This window comes from Geotrypetes seraphini, chromosome 2 (genome assembly GCF_902459505.1).
Source record: "Geotrypetes seraphini chromosome 2, aGeoSer1.1, whole genome shotgun sequence".
Taxonomy (NCBI): Eukaryota; Metazoa; Chordata; class Amphibia; order Gymnophiona; family Dermophiidae; genus Geotrypetes; species Geotrypetes seraphini.
In genome coordinates, this window is record NC_047085.1 from 444,708,437 (window position 1) to 444,728,677 (window position 20,241).

Genomic DNA, 20,241 nt, shown 5'->3' on the forward strand with positions numbered 1-20,241 from the left:
CTGAAATTTCCTCTGACTCCTTGACTCCGACTCCACAGCACTGGTTAATTTTCAGATCGTTAAAATGGAATGTCAAGTTGAGAGAAATGAGCATTTTCGACACAACCTTCTTTTTGCTTTTAATCAAGGTTCTAAGGCCGCAGAAGCTGCTCGCAACATTTGTGCTGTGTATATAGTGGGTGCTATAGCTGAAAGAATCGCTCGTGATTGGTATGCCAAGTTCAAAAGTGGAGTCGGTAGATAAATGTTCCGACTCCGACTCCTCAGTTTTTTGTACTTCTGACTCCGACTCCAGGTACCCAAAATTTCCTCCGACTCCGACTCCACAGCCCTGGCCCCTAGGTGTCCTTTTGTGTCTGCCTTTGGCTGGTTAGCTGTATATTTGTTAGTCTGTCTGTATGTTGGCTAGTCTGCCTGTTGTGCGTTGGTTAGTCTGCCTGTTGTGTGTTGGTTAGCCTGCTGCCCCTAGGTGTCCTTTTGTGTACCTTTGGCTTGTTAGTTCAGTTGTGTTGTGTTTGACTTTTTGTTCTTACCTTGCTGCACCCTTCTTAAAGGTGCCTTCGCAAAGGCGCTCTTGCTAATGCTGCATGCTGAAAGGCTGCGCGCCGTTGGCTCGCCTCCTTTTATGGAGGAGCCCGGACGCTAGCTGCTGATGCGGTGGGGGTGGGCAGAGCTACTCTCACCTCTGCCCCGATGTTCCTTTTTCCTGCTCCCTCTCTCTCAGCATTTGTTCCGCCTTCTCAGCGCTTCAATTCACTCTCCCTCGCCTCTCCGCTCTTCTTTCCTGCTGTGGAATCTAGTAAATTAGAATCAGGGTGGGTTAAGCATTGTTTTTATGTTCCGGCGCTAGGTAAAAAGGCAGGAGTGGCAATTTTAATTAATAAAAAATGTTTGGGTACATTTAAATTGATTTCTGCAGATCCTTTAGGTCAGCGGTCTCAAACACACGGCCCGTGGACCGCATGCGGCTCTCCAGGTGCTATTTTGCGGTCCCCTGTCTGGACGCGATCAAAACAGAATTTCTCTTCCCCCTTCCCTTCCTTTTGGAGCAGCAGCATGTCTGGCCGGCTCAGTCAATCGTTCCGTTCAAAGCCGCGGGTTGGCAGCTCCTCGCACTATCCACTCCTACATCGGAAGCCTCTCTGACGTCACAACATCAGAGAGGCTTCAGACGCAGGCACAGATCTCGCGAGGAGCCGCCACCCACGGCTTTGAACGAAACGATCAACTGAGCCGGCCAGACACGCTGCTGCTTCACAAGGAAGAGAACGGAAGGGGAGGGGAAAGAGAAATGCTTCTGCTGCATAGGAAAGGGGGACCCTAGGGAAATGCTGCTGCTGCTGTACAGGGAAAGGGAGAGGGAGGGAAAGAGAAATGCTTCTGCTGCACAGGATAGGGGGAAGGGAAATGCTGCTTCTGTTGCTGCTGCACCCAATTGGGGAAAGAGAGGGAAGGAAGGAGAAGGAAGACAAGGGAGAGGAGAGGAACAAGAGAAGCCAAGTTCATGGGAGGGTGGGAAGAAAAGGAGATATCAGACCATGGAGGGGGAGGGAGAGATGCCAGGGCATGGGGGAAGGGAAGAAGACAGATGCCAGACCAGGGGAAAGGAAGGAAGGAGGGAGGGAGAGAAAGGAAGGAAAGAGATGCCAGACCATGGAAATAAGACAGAAGAAGAGAGAGATAGGAAGGGGAGATAAGACATGGAAACGTAGATTTTGAAAAGAAAGCAGAAAAATTGAACATTAAGTTAATGCCAAAGATGGATGCAAGGCAGAAAGTGAAGACGGAGAGAAAAACAGTCAAAGGACAAGAAGGCCCTGGAAACATAGTTGAAAGCACAGAAAACTAAAGTCACCAGCCAACAAAGGTAGTGAAAATGATTTTATTTTCAATATAGTGATTGAAATGTGTCAGTTTTGAGAAAGAAAAGATATTAAACTTTAAATGTGAGGGCTGCAGAAAAAATAGAGTACTTGGAGGGCCGCAGAAAAAATAGTTAATGTCTTATTAAAGAAATGACAATTTTGCATAAGGTAAAACTCTTTATAGTTTATATATCTTTCCTTTTAACTGTTAAAGGAATGTTTTATAAACTATAAAGAGTTTTACCTCATGCAAAATCGTCATTTCTTTAATAAGGCATTAACTATTTTTTCTGCGACCCTCCAAGTACCTACAAATCCAAAATGTGGCCCCGCAAAGGGTTTGAGTTTGAGACCACTGCTTTATCCCAGGACAAGCAGGCAGCATATTCTCACATGTGGGTGACGTCATCTACGGAGCCCCAGCGCGGACAGCTTTTCAAGCAAACTTGATTGAAGTTTCAAGTTTGCACACTGCACCACGCATGTGCATGCCTTCTCGCCCACTAGAGGGCGCATCCCACCTCGTGGTCCTCAGTTCAATTTTTTCCGCGGAGCCAGAAAGCCCTGTGGATTTTGAGCTCCCTTTGCCTGCCTTTCTGTCACCGCGTCTGGATTCTATTCGGTCGCTGTGCTTTATATTTTTGTTTTTCGTGTCGTTATCGATCCGTTTTTCAAAAAAAAAAAAAATATTTTACTTTTCGTTCGGCTCCGGGGGCTCATAAGCTTATAAATGTGTATGTCCCTAATTCAAATCAATTTGAATTCTTCAAGTCTCCACAACAGTTGATTTTACCACTGGCTGCCTCTGATTTAGTGGTGGCGGGGGACTTTAATGCAGTAATGGATCCATTCTTGGATAAAAAACCTAATAGGTCATTAAAATCATTAGGTTTGGATAACATGGCTCAATCTTGTGGGTTAAAAGATACTTGGGAATTTTCCTTTTATTCCCATGTTCATAAATCCTTTTCACGTATAGATTATATATTTGTATCTGATACATTTGTACAGCAGATTAGGAAAGCCACTATTGATCCAATTTTTTTATCTGATCATGGTGGAGTATGGATTGAATTTAAACTTGAGGATCAAGAAAATTATAGACCTGTATGGAGGTTTGATAATGCATTGCTAGCTGATGAAAAATTTTTGGAGGAATTTCAAATAAAAACGAATGAACATTTTCAACTAAATACTTCAGAGGAAATCTCATTAGGAATGCTTTGGGATGCTTTTAAAGCTACCATGGGAGGGCAAATAATTTCATATTCGGCTCATGTTAGGAAAAAAGTAAAGAAAGAATTCTCTAATCTGGAACAAGTTATTAAGAGCTTAGAGTCACAGTTGGTTGTTAAATGGGAACAAAGTACTCTACAGGCCCTATTGAAAGCTAAATATAATTATAATGAGATGTCATCTAAATTGGCTAGAAAGGAGTTGTTTGTGCAGCAAGCTCTGTATTACGAAAACTTGAATAATGCGGGAAGAGTATTGGCTAATTATCTCAAAGCAAAAAAAAGGAAAGTAAAGATTGTGGCTATTAATGATGAGAATGGGGTAACTCAATCTCAAATTGGAAATATTTTAAAGCAATTTTTAACATATTATAAAGCTTTGCATTCTTCCGAGTTTTATTCAAATAAAGAACTTGATGGGTTATATATATTCTTTTTTTAATTAATTAAAGGTCCAAAAATTCCTGAGCATATTAAAAAATCCCTTGATATGCCTATATCTTTAAAAGAAATACAAATAGCTTTGAAGTCCCTTAGAGTTGGATCCGCTCCAGGTGGTGATGTAGAGTTCTATAAATTATTTCAAAATTCCTTATTACCTCATTTATTAAATTTATATCGGACAAAACTGAATGAAGGTTATATATTAGGTACTATGGCTGAATCCCTAACTATTGTTTTACCTAAGCCAAATAAAGATCCTATGTTGGTTTCAAATTACAGGCCTATTTCCTTGATAAATGTGGATGCTAAACTTTTGGCTAAGTTATTGGCTTTACGCTTGGCTAAGGCTCTCTCTCATATCATAGATATGCATCAAACAGGGTTTGTTGCTCAAAGGTACTCTTCAAATAACATCAGATTGGCTTTTCATATGTTAAATTTATCAAAAACATAAATGATCCAGCATTCTCTGTGTCCTTAGATGCAGAGAAGGCCTTTGATCGAGTGGAATGGACCTTTATGTATCAAGCAATGGAATGGTTTGGTATTGGTTCTGGATTCATACAAATGATTCAAACCTTGTATAGCTCCCCCTCTGCTAGATTATATATAAATAATACTTTCTCGGATCGTTTCTGTTTGAAGAGAGGAGTTAGACAAGGGTGTCCGCTATCTCCTTTGCTATTTCATATTGTTCTGGAACCCTTGTTATTGGCTATTCAACAAGCAAAGGAGATTCAGGGTATTCTTTATTCAGATCGGGATTATAAAGTCTCTGCAAATGCAGATGATATTTGGCTTCATTTGAGAAATCCTGAGATTACCATTCCAAGTTTGTTAGATTTAATTGAAAAATTCAGAAAATTTCTGGCTATAAAATAAATTGGAGTAAATCAGAGGTTCTTCCTTTAAGTGTTTATTGTCAAAAGGGATTTTTTTGGTTCATTCCCTTTTCTTTGGAAGGAAGAAGGGATTAAATATTTAGGAATTTGGATTCATAATACATTGGTTGAGTAAATTAAAATTAACGAAAAGAAGTTATTGTTGAAGGTCACGGAAATGTGTGAGCAATGGAACCCTTTACATTTGTCTTGGTGGGGGAGAGTCCATACAGTTAAAATGATGATTTTGCCTGTAGTTACCAAATGGGAATGTTGCCAGTATATTTTCAGAGGTCCTTTATAAAACGTTAAATAGTATTCTCACTAAATTTATTTGGCTAGGAAAAAAGCAAGAATTACTCTAGTTCAGGGGTAGGGAACTCTGGTCCTCGAGGGCCGTAATCCAGTCGTGTTTTCAGGATTTCCCCAATGAATATGCATGAGATCTGTTTGCATGCACTGCTTTCAATGCATATTCATTGGGGAAATCCTGAAAACCCGACTAGATTATGGCCCTAGAGGACTGAAGTTCCCCACCCCTGCTCTAGTATCTCTACAAAAATCAATTGCGGAGGGTGGGGTAAATTTTCCAAATTTCTATAGGTATCATCAAGCCTATATTATGCAGCAAGGTATGTATTGGATCCTCCCTGAGCTCATGGAAACTCTGCCTGATTGGTTGTGGTTGGAATGAAAACTCCTGTCGCCACTAAGATTGTCATGTTATGAGTATCAAGATGCCTAGATTATATAAGGACAATAGAATTTTATAAGATACTTGGGAAACTATAAAATTTGCAGATAATTTAACACCTATTCTTATATATAAATCTACGTCTCAGACTATATGGCTGAACTCCAAGATTAAAATTGGCGTATTTAAGGTTATCTGGAAATATTGGATGATTGGAGGCATACGCATTTTAGATCACTGTTCTTCAACCGCTGGTCCGCGGACTGGTGCCAGTCAGCAGGAAATTTCTGCTGGTCTGCGCAGGGCCGTCAAGATTAAGGTGACCATAGGTCCGTTTTCAGACCTCCTGTCCCGTTGTCCCCACACACAGCTTCGGGACAATGAGACAGGCGATCATTTCCTTTCCCTCCCTCCTTCCTTTCCTCGGGTCCCCTGCTCTTACCCCCTGCCGCTGCTGCTAAAGCTGACAGGAAGTCTTCTTTCCGACGTGAAATAAGACTTCCTGTCGGCTTTAGCAGCAGCAGCAGGGGTGGTAAGAGCAGGGGAAAGGAAAGAGGTAGGCAGGAAAGCAGACTGGCTTTGGCCAGGGAGGGAGGGAGAGAGGTAGACAGGCAGGCAGGCAGGCTGGCTTCGGGTGTGGGGGTGGGACAAAGTATGGAAGGCAGTGAGAGGGACATACGAAGGAGGCACTGGGGACACTAAAGACATGGGAAGGAAGCACTGGGGGCACTAAAGACATGAGAAGGAGGCACTGGGGGCACTAAAGACATGGGAAGGAGGCACTGGGGGCACTAAAGACATGGGAAGAAGGCACTGGGGGCACTAAAGACATGGGAAGGAGGCACTGGGGGCACTAAAGACATGGGAAGGAGGCACTGGGGGCACTAAAGACATGGGAAGGAGGCACTGGGGGCACTAAAGACATGGGAAGGAGGCACTGGGGGCACTAAAGACATGGGAAGAAGGCACTGGGGGCACTAAAGACATGAGAAGGAAGCACTGGGGGCACTAAAGACATGGGAAGGAGGCACTGGGGGCACTAAAGACATGGGAAGGAGGCACTGGGGGCACTAAAGACATGGGAAGGAGGCACTGGGGGCACTAAGGACATGGGAAGGAGGCACCGGGGGCACTAAGGACATAGGAAGGAAAGAGGGAGGGAATAGAAAGAGACAATTCTTGGACCTGAGTGCAGAAAGGAAGAAATGAAAGAAAGGATACACAGATAGAAGGAAACGCAACCAGAGACTCATGAAATCACCAGACAGCAAAGGTAGGAAAAATGATTTTATTTTCAATTTAGTGATCAAAATGTGTCAGTTTTGAGAATTTATATCTGCTGTCTATATTTTGCACTATATTTGTCTATTTTTCTATGTTACTGAAGTGACCAAGCTCGCGGAGATGGGGCGGAAATTGGGTTATAAAATTTTAGTCCTAGTAGTTTGCCGGTCCACAAAATAATTATTTTATTTCTGCCGGTCCACGAGTGTAAAAAGGTTGAAAAACACTGCTTTAGATGATGTTATTTGTGATAGTAAGCTGCTTGATTTTTCACAATTGCAACACAAATTTGGTCTTAATAAAACACAAAAGTATAGATGGTTGCAGTTGAAGCAGGCCATTCAGGAAGGGTTCCCTGAATGGAAAAATTTGGAGGTTCAAAATAGTTTGCCGGTCTTATGTTTTCAGGTAGACTTCCTGGGTCACCAGGCCGCTCAGTGGTATAAATTAATATCTGGATTTTTGAATAAGAAACCAAAAACTGGTCTGCGTGACATTTGGAGCATTGAGATAAAGCATCAAATTACTGCGTCTCAATGGCCACGAATTTGGTCTTGGAGGATGAGATGTACAATGTCTGCATCTATGAGACAAACATGGTTTTTCTTATTACATAGAGTATTTTGGACCCCAGTTCGTTTGCATAGAGTAGATAGTTCTAAATCTAATAGATGTTGGCATTGTCATCTGGAAGTTGGGACGTTAGATCATTTACTATACTATTGTCCTTTGATACTAAAATTCTGGAGATCATTTTGGGATCAGGTTAATAATTTATTAGAAAATCCAGTGGCACTATCGTTTGATACCATTTTATTTGGAACATCTATGAGGGTAAAAAGTCAAATTTTGGCAAAAAATAACAAACTTGTTTATAATGACGGAAGTTGCCATGCAGCTTATTTTAAAGAATTGGAAAAATTGGGATAGATTAAATTATTCATTCTGGTGGGAATCCCTATGTTGTATCTTTAAAATGAAAAAGTTTATGGCCATTCAGAAGGGTGGTTATAAAAAATTTATGGAAGTTTGGGAACCATTAACTAGATATTGTAGATTGATTTATTTGTATAAATTGGGGAAAACATGCACATCCGGGAAGGGGGGAAGGGGAAATGTTTGGCATTTGGTAAGAAATATAGAAGGGTTGATTACAAGTATTCTATGAGATGTTTGTAAATTAAAAAGTGGGTGGGAGAAAATAAGTCTATTAAGTATATTGTGCTGTAATGATATTAATTTATGTAAATGCATCATCTTTTGTGCGCAATTGAAGTTTTAAAAATGAATAAAGAATATTAAAAAAAGAAAGAAAATTGGTAAACTCGTCATGCAGTGTCTCCAAACACGTATCCACCATATCCAATTTGTCCACAATAGCCTGCAGTTTTGCAGTAAGTGAGCCCTCCAGTATAATTTTAACTTCGTTGACCATCTCAGCCACCCATGTCATAGAAACAAAGAATATAATGGCAGAAAAGGGCCACCGGCCCAACAAGTCTGCCCACTCTAAGGACCCTCCCCCCTAAGCACTTCCCCGAAGTGAACCCTCATGCTTATCCCATTTTTTTCTTAAAATCGAGCACGTTGCTTGCCTCAATTACCTGAAGTGGAAGATCATTCCAACGATTAACCACCCTTTCGGTGAAGAAATACTTCCTAGTGTTGCTGTGAAATCTCCCACCCCTGAATTTCAACGGATGCCCTCTTGTTGCCGTAGGTCCTGTAAGGAAAAAGATATCTTCTTTTACCTCAATACGGCCAGTAACATATTTGAACGTCTCTATCATATCTCCCCTCTCTCTGTGTTCTTCGAGAGAATATAGCTGCAACTTACCTAGACATTCCTCATATGGGAGATCTTTGAGTCTACTCTCAGCACATCCTTTTGATAATGTGGCCTCCAAAATTGAACACAATATTCCATATGAGGTCTCACCATGGACTTATACAATGGCATTACAACTTCAGGCTTCCGGCTGACAAAACTTCTTCGGATGCATCCCAGCATTTGCCTAGCCTTGGATGAAGCTTTCTCTATTTGATTGGCAGTCTTCATATCTTCATTAATAATTACTCCTAGGTCCCGTTCTGCAGCAGTTCTTGTTAAGGTCTCACTATTCAGAGTGTAAGTACTGCATGGATTTCTGCTGCCAAGGTGCAAACCTTACATTTTTTTGGCATTAAAACTCAGTTGCCAAGTTGCAGACCATTGTTACAGTAAGAGTAGGTCCTGCGTCATACTGTCGGCAAATAATGCAATTTTACCTCGAAGTCCCTGAGGCAGGTCCTGTACAAAGATATTAAATAGGATGGGACCTGTGGCATTCCACTGATCACTTCCGACGTTTCGGAGGGAGTACCATTTACCACCACCTTCTGAAGTCTGCTGCTGAGCCAGTCTTTAACCCATGCCGTCAATGTTTCCCCTAATCCCAACGAACTCATCTTGTTAAATAACCTATGGTGTGGGGCACTGTCAAAAGCCTTATTAAAGTCTAAGTACATGATATTCAGAGACTCTCCCATATCTAGCTTTATCCCAGGACAAGCAGGCAGGTATTCTCACTAGTGGGTGATGTCATCCGACAGAGCCCCGATACGGACATCTTGCAAGCATGTCTTGCTTGAAGAAACTCAGAAGTTTCGAGATGCCCGCACCGCGCATGCGCCAGTGCCTTCCCGCCCGATGTACCGGGCGCGTCTCCTCAGTTCTTTTCTTTCCGCGGAGCTGAGAAGTTCTCTTCAATTCTGCGCTGACTGAAATTTCAGTATTTTGCCTTCTTTCCCCGCGTTTTATTGTTTTACTTACTTTCTTTGAACTTTTATTTCTATTTAAAAAAAAAAAAAAAAAAAAAGTTACAATTATTTCGTCCGGCGGTTCGGCCGGGCCGGCCTCGTGGCTGCGACCTAGCTCCTTCGACCTAGCAACGTCACTTTTCCGGCCTATGTCCCGGCCTATCACCGGTTTTAAAAAGTGCAGCAAGTGCCAGCGTGCGATTTCGTTGACGGACCCACACCGGCGCTGTCTTCAGTGTCTTGGTCCAGAACACGTTCCGAAATCGTGCCGGCCTTGTTCCACGCTCACAGCGCGCTCTTTTAAACGGCGCTGCTTACTTTGGGAGTCCATGTTTAAGATGGAGTCTTCTAAGGAGCCATCTGCTTCGACTTCGACAGATGTTTCACCGGTCTGTTCGAAGCCTGCATCTGCGACTCATGCATCGAGCATCGTGAAGCCAGCATCGTTCACACCGGCTTCTGCATCGAGTTCAGCATCGGTTCCTGCTCCCGTCTCCTCGGTTCAGGTACCGCCTTCCACTGTTCCTCCCGTGGTCATAAAAGTGCCCAAAGCTACCAAGCAGAAGCACTCGACCACGAAGGAACGCGATGACCGTGCAGGAGGACCCCCTTTCGGTGCGGATCCCTCCATATCGGCATCGCTTAAATCCCTGCTCGAAGCTCAATTTGTTGAGCTCATGCGGACGATGGGACCGAGGCTTATCGCTAATATTCAGGGCGATACTACGGTCCCGGTCCCGGAGAGCGGTCCGCCCCCTCCTCCTCCTCCTCGTCGTTCGATTTCCCTGCTCGACGAGGGGGAGCGGCGGAGGGCGGCGGAACCCACTAGGCGGGCTTCCCTTTCTGACATGCCGCCTTTAGAGCCCATTACACCTCCACGTCACCAGGGTACTACATCGGCCCCTGATAATCGGAGTCCTGGGCATACTGCATCGCAGGAGGAGTTCTTTCGCACTCCATACCAGACTTGGGTGGCACTGCGTGAGTCGGCATCGTTGCCTCCCATGCGCTCCACTGCATCGAGTCCAATCCATTCCTTCGAGGCTTCAAGGGATCGATCGATGCATCGAAGATCACGTTCCCCATCCCGGCATCGGGAGGGGCATCGATCTCGACATTCTTCTAGACACTCCTCGCGTCATTCGGAGGTGTCTCCACAGAAGAAAATGCAGCGTATGGGATACTCATCCTCAGATTTATCCCAGCCAGAGGGACCGGAGTATGAAGAACCATCTACCTCATACTCTCCATGCCGCTCTCAGCTCTCCCTGGAACCGGAGGCTTCCACGTCTTCTAGTCCGTCTCGCCGGCCGGCCTTGGCGGACCAACTTTCCTTTTCATCCTTTCTCAGACAGATGGCGGATGACTTGGATGTGACCTTAGATACTGGGTCGAAGTACTCTAAGGAGTATCTGGACACCATGCATTTACCTCATCCTCCGGCGGAGACACTTCGGCTTCCCCTGCATAAGTTACTTGACCAGACTCTCATGCGGTGTTTGGAGACACCGTATTCCATACCTGCGGTACCTAGCAAGTTGGATGCTCGATACCGCATCGTGCACCACAAGGGGTTTGAGGGAGCTCAACTCTCTCATCAGTCCCTCCTAGTCGAGTCTTCCCTTAAACGTTCGCACCCCTCCCAAGTCTACGCTTCCGTGCCTCCTGGCAGGGAGGGGAGAACGATGGATAAGTTTGGTAGACGTATCTATCAAAATTCAATGATGGCGACTCGAGTGCTCAATTACAATTTTTTCTTCTCGTCCTATTTGGATTTTTTCTTGCCGGTACTCCGCAAGTTCACACCTTTCATCGATGCTGAGGCTCGGTTTGAGTTTGAGGAGGTGGTGGCGACCCTGTCCCAGTTGCGCCTTCAATTGATGCAATCCTCCTATGATGCTTTCGAGCTCTCGGCTCGTGCTGCGGCCTGCTCGGTCGCCATGCGTCGACTGGCTTGGCTTCGCACCATTGATATGGATCCGAATCTCCAAGACAGACTTGCAAATGTGCCTTGTGCGGGAGCGGATCTGTTCGATGAGTCTGTCGAGACTGTTACTAAAAAACTGTCAGACCACGAAAAATCTTTCCAGTCTATCATGAGGCCTAAGCCTAAACCACAACAGTCTCGTCCTTCTAGACCGCCTATAATCTACCAAAGGCGTTATCAACCAAGGCAGGCCCCTCCTGCGAGACAGCCTGCAAAGCGACAGCCGCCCCAGAAGACTCAGCAAAAGCCTCAAATGCCGGCTGCTCCCAAGGCTACTCAGCCTTTTTGACTCTCCTCCAGGGAGCATAACCGATCTCGTTCTGCCTACCCCATATTTTCCCATAGGGGGTCGTCTCCATCATTTTTGTCATCGATGGGAGGCGATCACCACGGACCTCTGGGTCCTCTCCATCGTAAGAGAGGGATACTCTCTTCATTTCCAACGGGTCCCCCCGGACCATCCTCCAAGAGAGTATCCTTCCAACTCCACACAGACCGCTCTTCTTCTCCAGGAAGCTCAGGCTTTGCTCCGGCTTCGGGCCGTCGAGCCGGTACCGGTGGATCAACAAAACCAGGGGTTTTACTCCCGGTACTTTCTGGTCCCGAAGAAGACGGGCGATCTGCGTCCCATTTTGGACCTTCGGGTCCTCAACAAGTTTTTGGTCAGGGAACGGTTCCGCATGCTGACCCTTGCCTCTCTTTATCCCCTCATCGAGCAGAACGATTGGTTATGCTCTCTGGACCTCAAGGAGGCCTACACTCACATCCCGATTCATCCGGCCTCACGCAAGTTCCTCAGATTCCGGGTGGGACATCTGCATCTGCAGTATCGAGTGCTTCCCTTCGGCCTATCTTCGTCGCCCAGAGTCTTCACGAAGTGTCTGGTAGTGGTGGCCGCTGCACTCCGGAACATGGGTCTCCAGGTGTTCCCATACCTCGACGACTGGCTCATCAAGGCCCCGTCCGCTCCCAAGGTCATTTCGGCGACCTTGACTACCATTTGTTTTCTGCAGAGCTTGGGCTTCGAGATCAACTTTCCAAAGTCCCATCTTCAGCCCACCCAGTCTCTCCCCTTCATAGGGGCTGTCCTGGATACCATTCAACTTCGAGCATTCCTTCCTCCTCCACGCTTACATGCTCTCCTTCTACTCTGCCAGTCAGTGTCTTCTCGCCAATCCATCTCAGCGAGACACATGATGGTCCTTTTAGGCCACATGGCATCTACAGTTCATGTGACGCCTTTTGCCAGACTACATCTCAGGATCCCTCAATGGACTCTGGCATCTCAGTGGACTCAGGTGTCCGACCCGTTATCTCGTCACATTGTGGTCACTCCTGCTCTACGGCAGTCTCTTCTCTGGTGGATGACCTCTTCGAATCTATCCAGAGGTTTGCTGTTTCATTCTCCTCCCCATCAGAAAGTTCTAACGACCGATTCATCGAACTATGCATGGGGGGCCCATCTGGATGGTCTTCGCACTCAGGGGTTCTGGACCAGTGCGGAACGACTCCATCAACCCCACAAGAACGACCAGAAACAAAAACATCTTTGCATACCCAAAGATTACAGGCTGCAGATACAAATCAATCAATCTTCTGGAGCTCAGGGCCATCTTCAATGCTCTCCAAGCTTTTCAACATCTGCTTCACGACATGGTGGTCCTTATTCGCACAGACAATCAGGTCGCCATGTATTATGTCAACAAACAAGGGGGCACGGGCTCGGCCCCTCTTTGTCAGGAAGCTCTTCGGGTCTGGGATTGGGCGGTTCGCCACAACACCTTCCTCAGAGCAGTCTACATTCAGGGGAAGGACAACGTCTTGGCAGACAAATTGAGTCGTCTACTTCAGCCTCACGAATGGACGCTCCACTCCGACCCCCTTCATCAGATCTTTGCTCAGTGGGGGACACCTCAGATCGACCTCTTTGCAGCCCCCCACAACTTCAAGCTGCCTCAATTTTGCTCCAGGATCTACACTCCTCATCGCCTAGAGGCAGATGCTTTTCTGCTGGATTGGAGCAAACGTTTCCTATATGCGTTTCCTCCTTTTCCTCTCATTCAAAAGACTCTAGTCAAATTGAGATTAGACCATGCCACCATGATTCTGATTGCTCCTCGGTGGCCCAGACAACCTTGGTTCTCCCTTCTACTTCAACTCAGCAGCAGGGAGCCAGTACTTCTTCCAGTGTTTCCTTCACTACTCACTCAACATCAAGGTTCACTACTTCATCCCAATCTGCAGTCCCTCCACCTGACAGCTTGGTTCCTTTCAACATAACTCCTCACCAGTTCTCTCAAGCAGTGAGGGAGGTCTTGGAGGCTTCCAGGAAGCCTGCTACTCGACAATGCTATTCCCAAAAATGGACTAGATTCTCTTCCTGGTGTATTTCCAATGCCACGGAACCTCAGCGAGCTTCCCTATCTTCTGTATTGGATTATCTTCTACACCTGTCCCAGTCTGGCCTCAAGTCTACCTCTATACGAGTCCACCTGAGTGCTATTGCGGCTTTCCATCAGCCTCTACAAGGGAAACCTTTGTCTGCTCATCCTGTGGTTTCCAAATTTATGAAAGGGCTTTTTCATGTCAACCCTCCTCTCAAACCTCCTCCTGTGGTTTGGGATCTCAATGTTGTCCTCTCTCATCTTATGAAGCCTCCGTTTGAACCTCTCAACACGGCTCCACTCAAGTATCTCACCTGGAAGGTGGTTTTTCTAGTGGCCCTCACGTCAGCTCGTCGAGTCAGTGAGCTTCAGGCCCTAGTGGCGGATCCACCGTTCACTGTATTCCATCATGACAAGGTGGTTCTCCGTACTCATCCAAAATTCTTACCTAAAGTGGTCTCTGAATTTCACATCAACCAATCCATCGTGCTTCCGGTGTTCTTTCCAAAGCCTCATTCTCATCCTGGGGAATCTGCTTTGCACACTCTGGACTGTAAACGTGCTCTAGCTTTCTACTTGGATCGCACAAAGCCACACAGAACTGCTCCTCAACTTTTCGTCTCCTTTGATCCAAACAAGTTGGGACGACCGGTATCGAAGCGCACCATCTCCAACTGGATGGCGGCTTGTATCTCTTCCTGCTATGCCCAGGCTGGATTATCCCTTCCCTGTAAGGTCACAGCCCATAAGGTCAGAGCAATGGCAGCCTCTGTAGCCTTCCTCAGATCGACACCGATTGAGGAGATTTGTAAGGCTGCCACTTGGTCCTCGGTTCATACATTCACCTCTCATTATTGTCTGGATACTTTCTCCAGACGGGATGGACAGTTTGGCCAAACAGTGTTACAAAATTTGTTCTCTTAAGTTGCCAACTCTCCCACCATCCCATTGGGGTTAGCTTGGAGGTCACCCACTAGTGAGAATACCTGCCTGCTTGTCCTGGGATAAAGCAATGTTACTTACCGTAACAGTTGTTATCCAGGGACAGCAGGCAGCTATTCTCACGTCCCACCCACCTCCCCTGGGTTGGCTTCTCAGGCTAGCTACCTGAACTGAGGAGACGCGCCCGGTACATCGGGCGGGAAGGCACTGGCGCATGCGCGGTGCGGGCATCTCGAAACTTCTGAGTTTCTTCAAGCAAGACATGCTTGCAAGATGTCCGTATCGGGGCTCTGTCGGATGACATCACCCACTAGTGAGAATAGCTGCCTGCTGTCCCTGGATAACAACTGTTACGGTAAGTAACATTGCTTTTTCGTTACCCAGTCAAAGAAACTGATTAGATTGGATTGGCAGGACCTTCCCTTTTTAAATCCATGTTGGTGGGGATCCCTTAGTCTCTCATCGTTCAGAATCGTATCTAATTTGTGTTTAAGCAACGTTTCCATAAGTTTACACACTATCGATGTGAGACTTACCGGTCTGTAATTTTCAGCCTCTGTCCTGCATCCCTTTTTGTGCAGCGGAATGACTTTAGCTGTTTTCCAGTCCAATAGGACTCTTCCTGTACTCAGGGAAAGATTGAAGAGCGTAGCTAACGGTTCCGCAAGGACATCTCTCAACTCCCTAAGTACTCTGGGATGTAGTTTATCTGGTCCCATGGCTTTGTTCACAGAAAGTGGCTGAGAGAGTTAGTTGTTCCCCATCTTAGGATTCCCAGCGTCAGCCCAATCTCTCTCACGGTGAGGTAATTTGGAGATCAGAACCGACTCAAGAAGCCATACACTGGTGCTGAACGTGCTACCAAATGTTTTGGTGAGAAATGAAGCACTGGCCGTAGGGGAGAAAATAGCCTGAATTCAGAAGGGGAGGCATGGGGGCTCACCCCACCGACATCCACTCAGCGGCTCGACATCACATGACCCTTCTCTAATTTTTTTTTTTTTTTTTAATTTACCTAGTAGCTATTGCTTGCCCCCTAGTCCTAGAATTTTTAAAGTAAACAAACGATTCACGTCTACCTGTTTCACTCCATTAATTTTATAGACCTCTTGTCATATGTCCCCCAAACTGTCTCTAAGCCAAAGGCTCTAGCCGCTTTAGCCTTTCCTCATAGGGAAGTTGCGCCATTCCCTTTATCATTTTCATTGCATTTCTCTATACTTTTTCTAGTTCCGTGTTATCTTATTTGAAATGCAGTGACTAGAATTGCACACAGTATTTAAGGTGTGGTTTGGAGTGATACAAAGTCATGAAACATTCTCATTTTTGTTTTCCATTCTTTTCCTGATAATTCCTATCACTGAGCAGAGGGTTTCAACGTATTATCAGTGATGACACCTAGATCCTTTTTTTGTGTGGTGATTATAGTTTGGGTTCCTTTTTCCCACATGCATTACTTTATCTGCCATTTTGATGCTCAGTCTTCCAAGGTCCTCTTGCTATTTTTACATTCCTCTTGCAATTTAACAAAATTTATATCATCGTCAAATTTAATTATTTCACTAGTTATAAAGCGGTAGACCCCTGGGGAACCCCATTATCCACCCTTCTTCATTGAGAATATTGACCATTTAACTCTACTCTGTTTTCTATCTTCTAACCAGTTCTTAATCCATAATAGGACATTATTTTGTATCCCACGATTTTCTAATTTCCTCAGAAGTCTTTCATGAGGTAATTTGTCAAATGCCTTTTGAAAACTCAGGTACACAATATCAACCCATGTTAATTTTGTCTCATTAATCCATTCTTATATACAAGGTCTGACAATTAAATTCATGAACTTGCCACCATGCACTTAAACATTGGCAGCCCAGACCGGACTTTATCTCTGACATCAGAATTGACGTCGGGGGAAGGCTTATGGGCTGGCGGGTGCAATCACTGCACGCTCTGACCCTTTTGGAGTTGTGGCAGCTGGGGAGGAATTAAATGGAGCCAAGGAGTGGCAGGAGGTGGAATTGCGGACAGGCTTCGGTGCGGCTTCGGGGGAGGGGAGGAAGGAAGGAGGCACTAATGGGACATAGGGAGGAAGGGGGCATTAACTTGGGACATAGGAAGGAGGGAGGGGGGAATAGAAAGGGGCAATTGTTGTGCCTGAGGAAAGAAAGAAAGAAAGAAATGTTGGATACACAGTCAGAAGGAAGCGCAACTATAGACTAATAAAATCACCAGACAACAAAGGTAGGGAAAATTATTTTATTTTCAAGTTAGTGATCGAAATGTGTCAATTTTGAGAATTTATATCTGCTGTCTATATTTTGCACTATATTTGTCTATAGTTATTACTGAGGTGACATTGCATATTTTAAAGTCATCTGCCTTGACCTCTTTGAAGAAAACCCGAATATAAATGATAATTCCTCAGTGTGCTTTGTGCTTTTTTAATTTTTGTGGTTACCATTATGTATTATTAAGATTATATTGTGTGTATATGAAAAATGGATGGAAGAAATTGCATTATAATTAGTATTATTATTATGGAGATGGAGTCAGGAGCGGAGTTTGGGCGGTACTGGGGCGGAGTTTGGCCGGGGGGCACTCGGTTGGTATTTATTAGGCTTGGGGGTACTTGGCTTAAAAAGGTTGAGAAACACTGGAATAGCGGATACCAGAGGATGCTCAAAATGGTGTCACCGACATGGACAGCATCAAGGCTACTGCTTCTTTGCACTGCTTTCAGAGCACTGGGAAGGCTCCTTCGGGCCCAGTTTCGGCCTCACAGTCCTTTCCCTTGCCTAGCAAAACCCCCACTAATGACAAACGGAAGCTTCATAGTCAAATTATAGGCCTGTTAATCAAGCTATTGCCTATTGCATGTCATTATCTTCAGGTCCTTGGGTCAATGGCAGCCACAACAGAGTTGGTGCTCTGGTCAAAGGCACACAAGCACCTCCTCCAGGACACGTTCTCTCACTGGTTGCCTCGGACTCCCTTGTACAGCATTGGCCAAAAGCAGCATGAGCTGGTGGCTCTGTCAATGGTGTCTAGCAAAGGGAGTCCCAGTCTGGATCGTTTCCTGAGTAATCTTAATGACAAATGCCAGTTTGTTCATCTGGGGGGCTCATTGCAGCTGTCACCCAGTTCTCTCTCAGAGGAAATAGTCTATCAACAGGCTGAAACTGTGTGCTGTTTGTCTGGTGCTGTGCCGACTACAGTTTTTGCAGGAGGGCAAATTAGTCGGTCTTCTCTAACAATGCCACTGAGCTAGCCTATGTCAACAGGCAGAGAGGCACCAGGAGTGCTCCGCTACGGCAGGAAGTGAGAGTTGTTTTACACCTTTTATCTGTTTGGTTTCCAAGTGTGTCTTCAATCATGTATATGTTGTTGGTGAACTATTTTCAGAGAATGTTTATTTGTTACAGATAAATAGCTTTTGCTTTGCTTTGACTGAACCTTGGTGTTAGAAGCACAAAAATGTATTAGAGATTATTTGCAGTGTTTTTAAATGTTAAAAATGTATCAAGGTTGATTTGTATTAGAATATGGACATGTACATAGAGTTCAATAGGGTTTATATTGGTAGAAAACGATTTATGGTTGATAATGATTTTTTATTTTAATATGAAATGAAAGGAGACTTTTTTTTACTTTCTAGTGTTAAAACTTTTTAATTTTTAATTTTGTTTTAGGGACCAGTTATTCTCCACAAGAAAACTCACACAATCACAGTGCTCTTCATAGCTCAAATTCACATTCATCTAATCCTAACAGTAATCCGATCAAAACATCAGATTCAGTAAGTATACTGTTGATAAATCCACATTCAGAAATTGTTTATGCATATTTTTTTAAAGTACTAAGGAGCTTACCTCATATTAAAATACTACAGCATTCTGAAAATTTTGATGGTATACAACTCTGTGCACTTCTTTTTTTTTTTTTTTTTTTACCATTCTACTATGAAATGGCTGAAAAAGCGTACCACCTGATGTGTGCCTGTGATATATATGATTTTTACTGAAGCATAGCTATTTGTTAATAAGGCAGCAGAACATTATCATAGTCTTATGACAGTATAAAAGATTGACGTGTCATATCATTTCTGCCATATTTGTCATGGGTTTTGAGTGGTCTTGATGTCCAAGCATCAAAGAAAGCTGTTTCATTTGGTCAGAAGTATGCATTTTGAATTTTATGAAGAGGCTTTTTCCTCACAACTGTTTCCTTAATTATAAAGAATGTAATTATTTTGTTTATAAAGTAGACTATTGTAACTGAAAAAATGTAAGCTGTGTTCCTTTGACAAATCTGTTTTATTTACAGTTAAACATCAGTTTGCGAGTAACACGGTTTGCGAGTGTTTTGCAAGACGAGCAAATTTTGCCTCGCAAACCGAGCATTGACTCAATTTGCGAGCCTCCACCCCCAAGAACCGGCATCGCTCCCCCCCGCCCAAACCCTTACCGCAATGGGGCACCGGCACACAGCACCAACCCACAAGACATGCCGGTGCCCAAAGAGCCTGCTGCTGCTTCTGCTGGGCCTTGAGCATCTGCGCATGCTCAAGGCTTTCTGACTCCTACTCTCTTCGAGATTCTAATAAGATTCATGGAGACACCGAGAATCTCATTAAAATCTTGGAGAGAAGCGGGAGCCAGAGGCCTTGAGTATGTACAGATGCTCAAGGCCCAGCAGAAGTGGCAGGCTCTTTGGTCACCAGCACGTCCTGTGGGTTGGTGCTGGGTTCCGGTGCCCCATTGCAGTAAGGGTTTGAGCGGGGGGAAGGGGGCGGTGACGCCGGTTCCTGGGGTGGGGTGGAAGTGCGTCAGTGGCCTCGGGGGGGGGGGGGTGTCTTTTGGGGTGTGGAATGAATAAAACGAGTTTCCCTTACTTTGTATGGGAAAACTTGCTTTGATATATGAGCACATTGGTTTACAGGCATGCTTCTGGAACAAATTATGCTCGCAAACCAAGGTTCCACTGTACTGTTTTTATCTAGCAGAAATTTATTTTCTGCTAATCTAAGCCTAAGCTTGCTACCACACAATTACAAAAGCAGTATACACAAAATCAAAATAGTAAAATAGTAGCAACCAACAGGTATAATGCAAACTGACACAAAAGTTAACAGGTACAAACAAAACATTATACCTTTGAAAACTGTCTGTAAGATTGAGATAAAAGCCACATGAAAAAGAAGTGCTTTCATCTTTTTTTTTCTAAAGGCAAAGCATTCATTTTCCCTCTGTCAGTCCCTGTGGTAAATGATCCCACTATCTATGCCTCATGAAAGAAATTGATGTATCTTGGTTTTTAATCAGCTTATTTATGAAACTGGAGGTTTGAATACAGTTGATCAGAAGAACTGAAAGCAAGTACTAGAATATATTTATGAAACAGGTTTGTGTTCCATCTCTCAACTAAAATTTATTCGTTCTTGAGATGTGGGGTTGTCTTGGCTCCCGATAATAGGTGTTTTTTTTTTGTTTTGTTTTTTTATTGGACCGGTCTTGGTTTTCTTTGGTCTGTTAGCTGCGACGACAGATGTTATGCTATGTATATATTTTTAAAGTCAGCTGGATACATATTGTAGTCAATTTTAAATGGTTTTTAATGGGTGGGGTTCTTTATAGATTGCTCTTAACTTTGATTTTATATTTTTTTTAATACATGGATAATTCCCAAAAGGTATGCTTTCACTGTTGAGCTTCATTTTTCATTTA

The 20,241-nt window shown here is 44.4% G+C and overlaps 1 protein-coding gene across 7 annotated transcripts in view; it reads left to right on the top strand.

Moving 5' to 3' along the window:
• The window catches only part of WAC (WW domain containing adaptor with coiled-coil), a 351,928-nt gene that overhangs the window by 59,250 nt on the left and 272,437 nt on the right, over positions 1-20,241 (top strand). For all 7 annotated transcript variants that reach the window (XM_033931443.1, XM_033931441.1, XM_033931440.1 and 4 more), the window contains exon 4: positions 18,208-18,314. In XM_033931443.1, the coding sequence (XP_033787334.1) occupies positions 18,208-18,314 (107 nt within the window). The remainder of the gene's footprint in view (positions 1-18,207; positions 18,315-20,241) is intronic.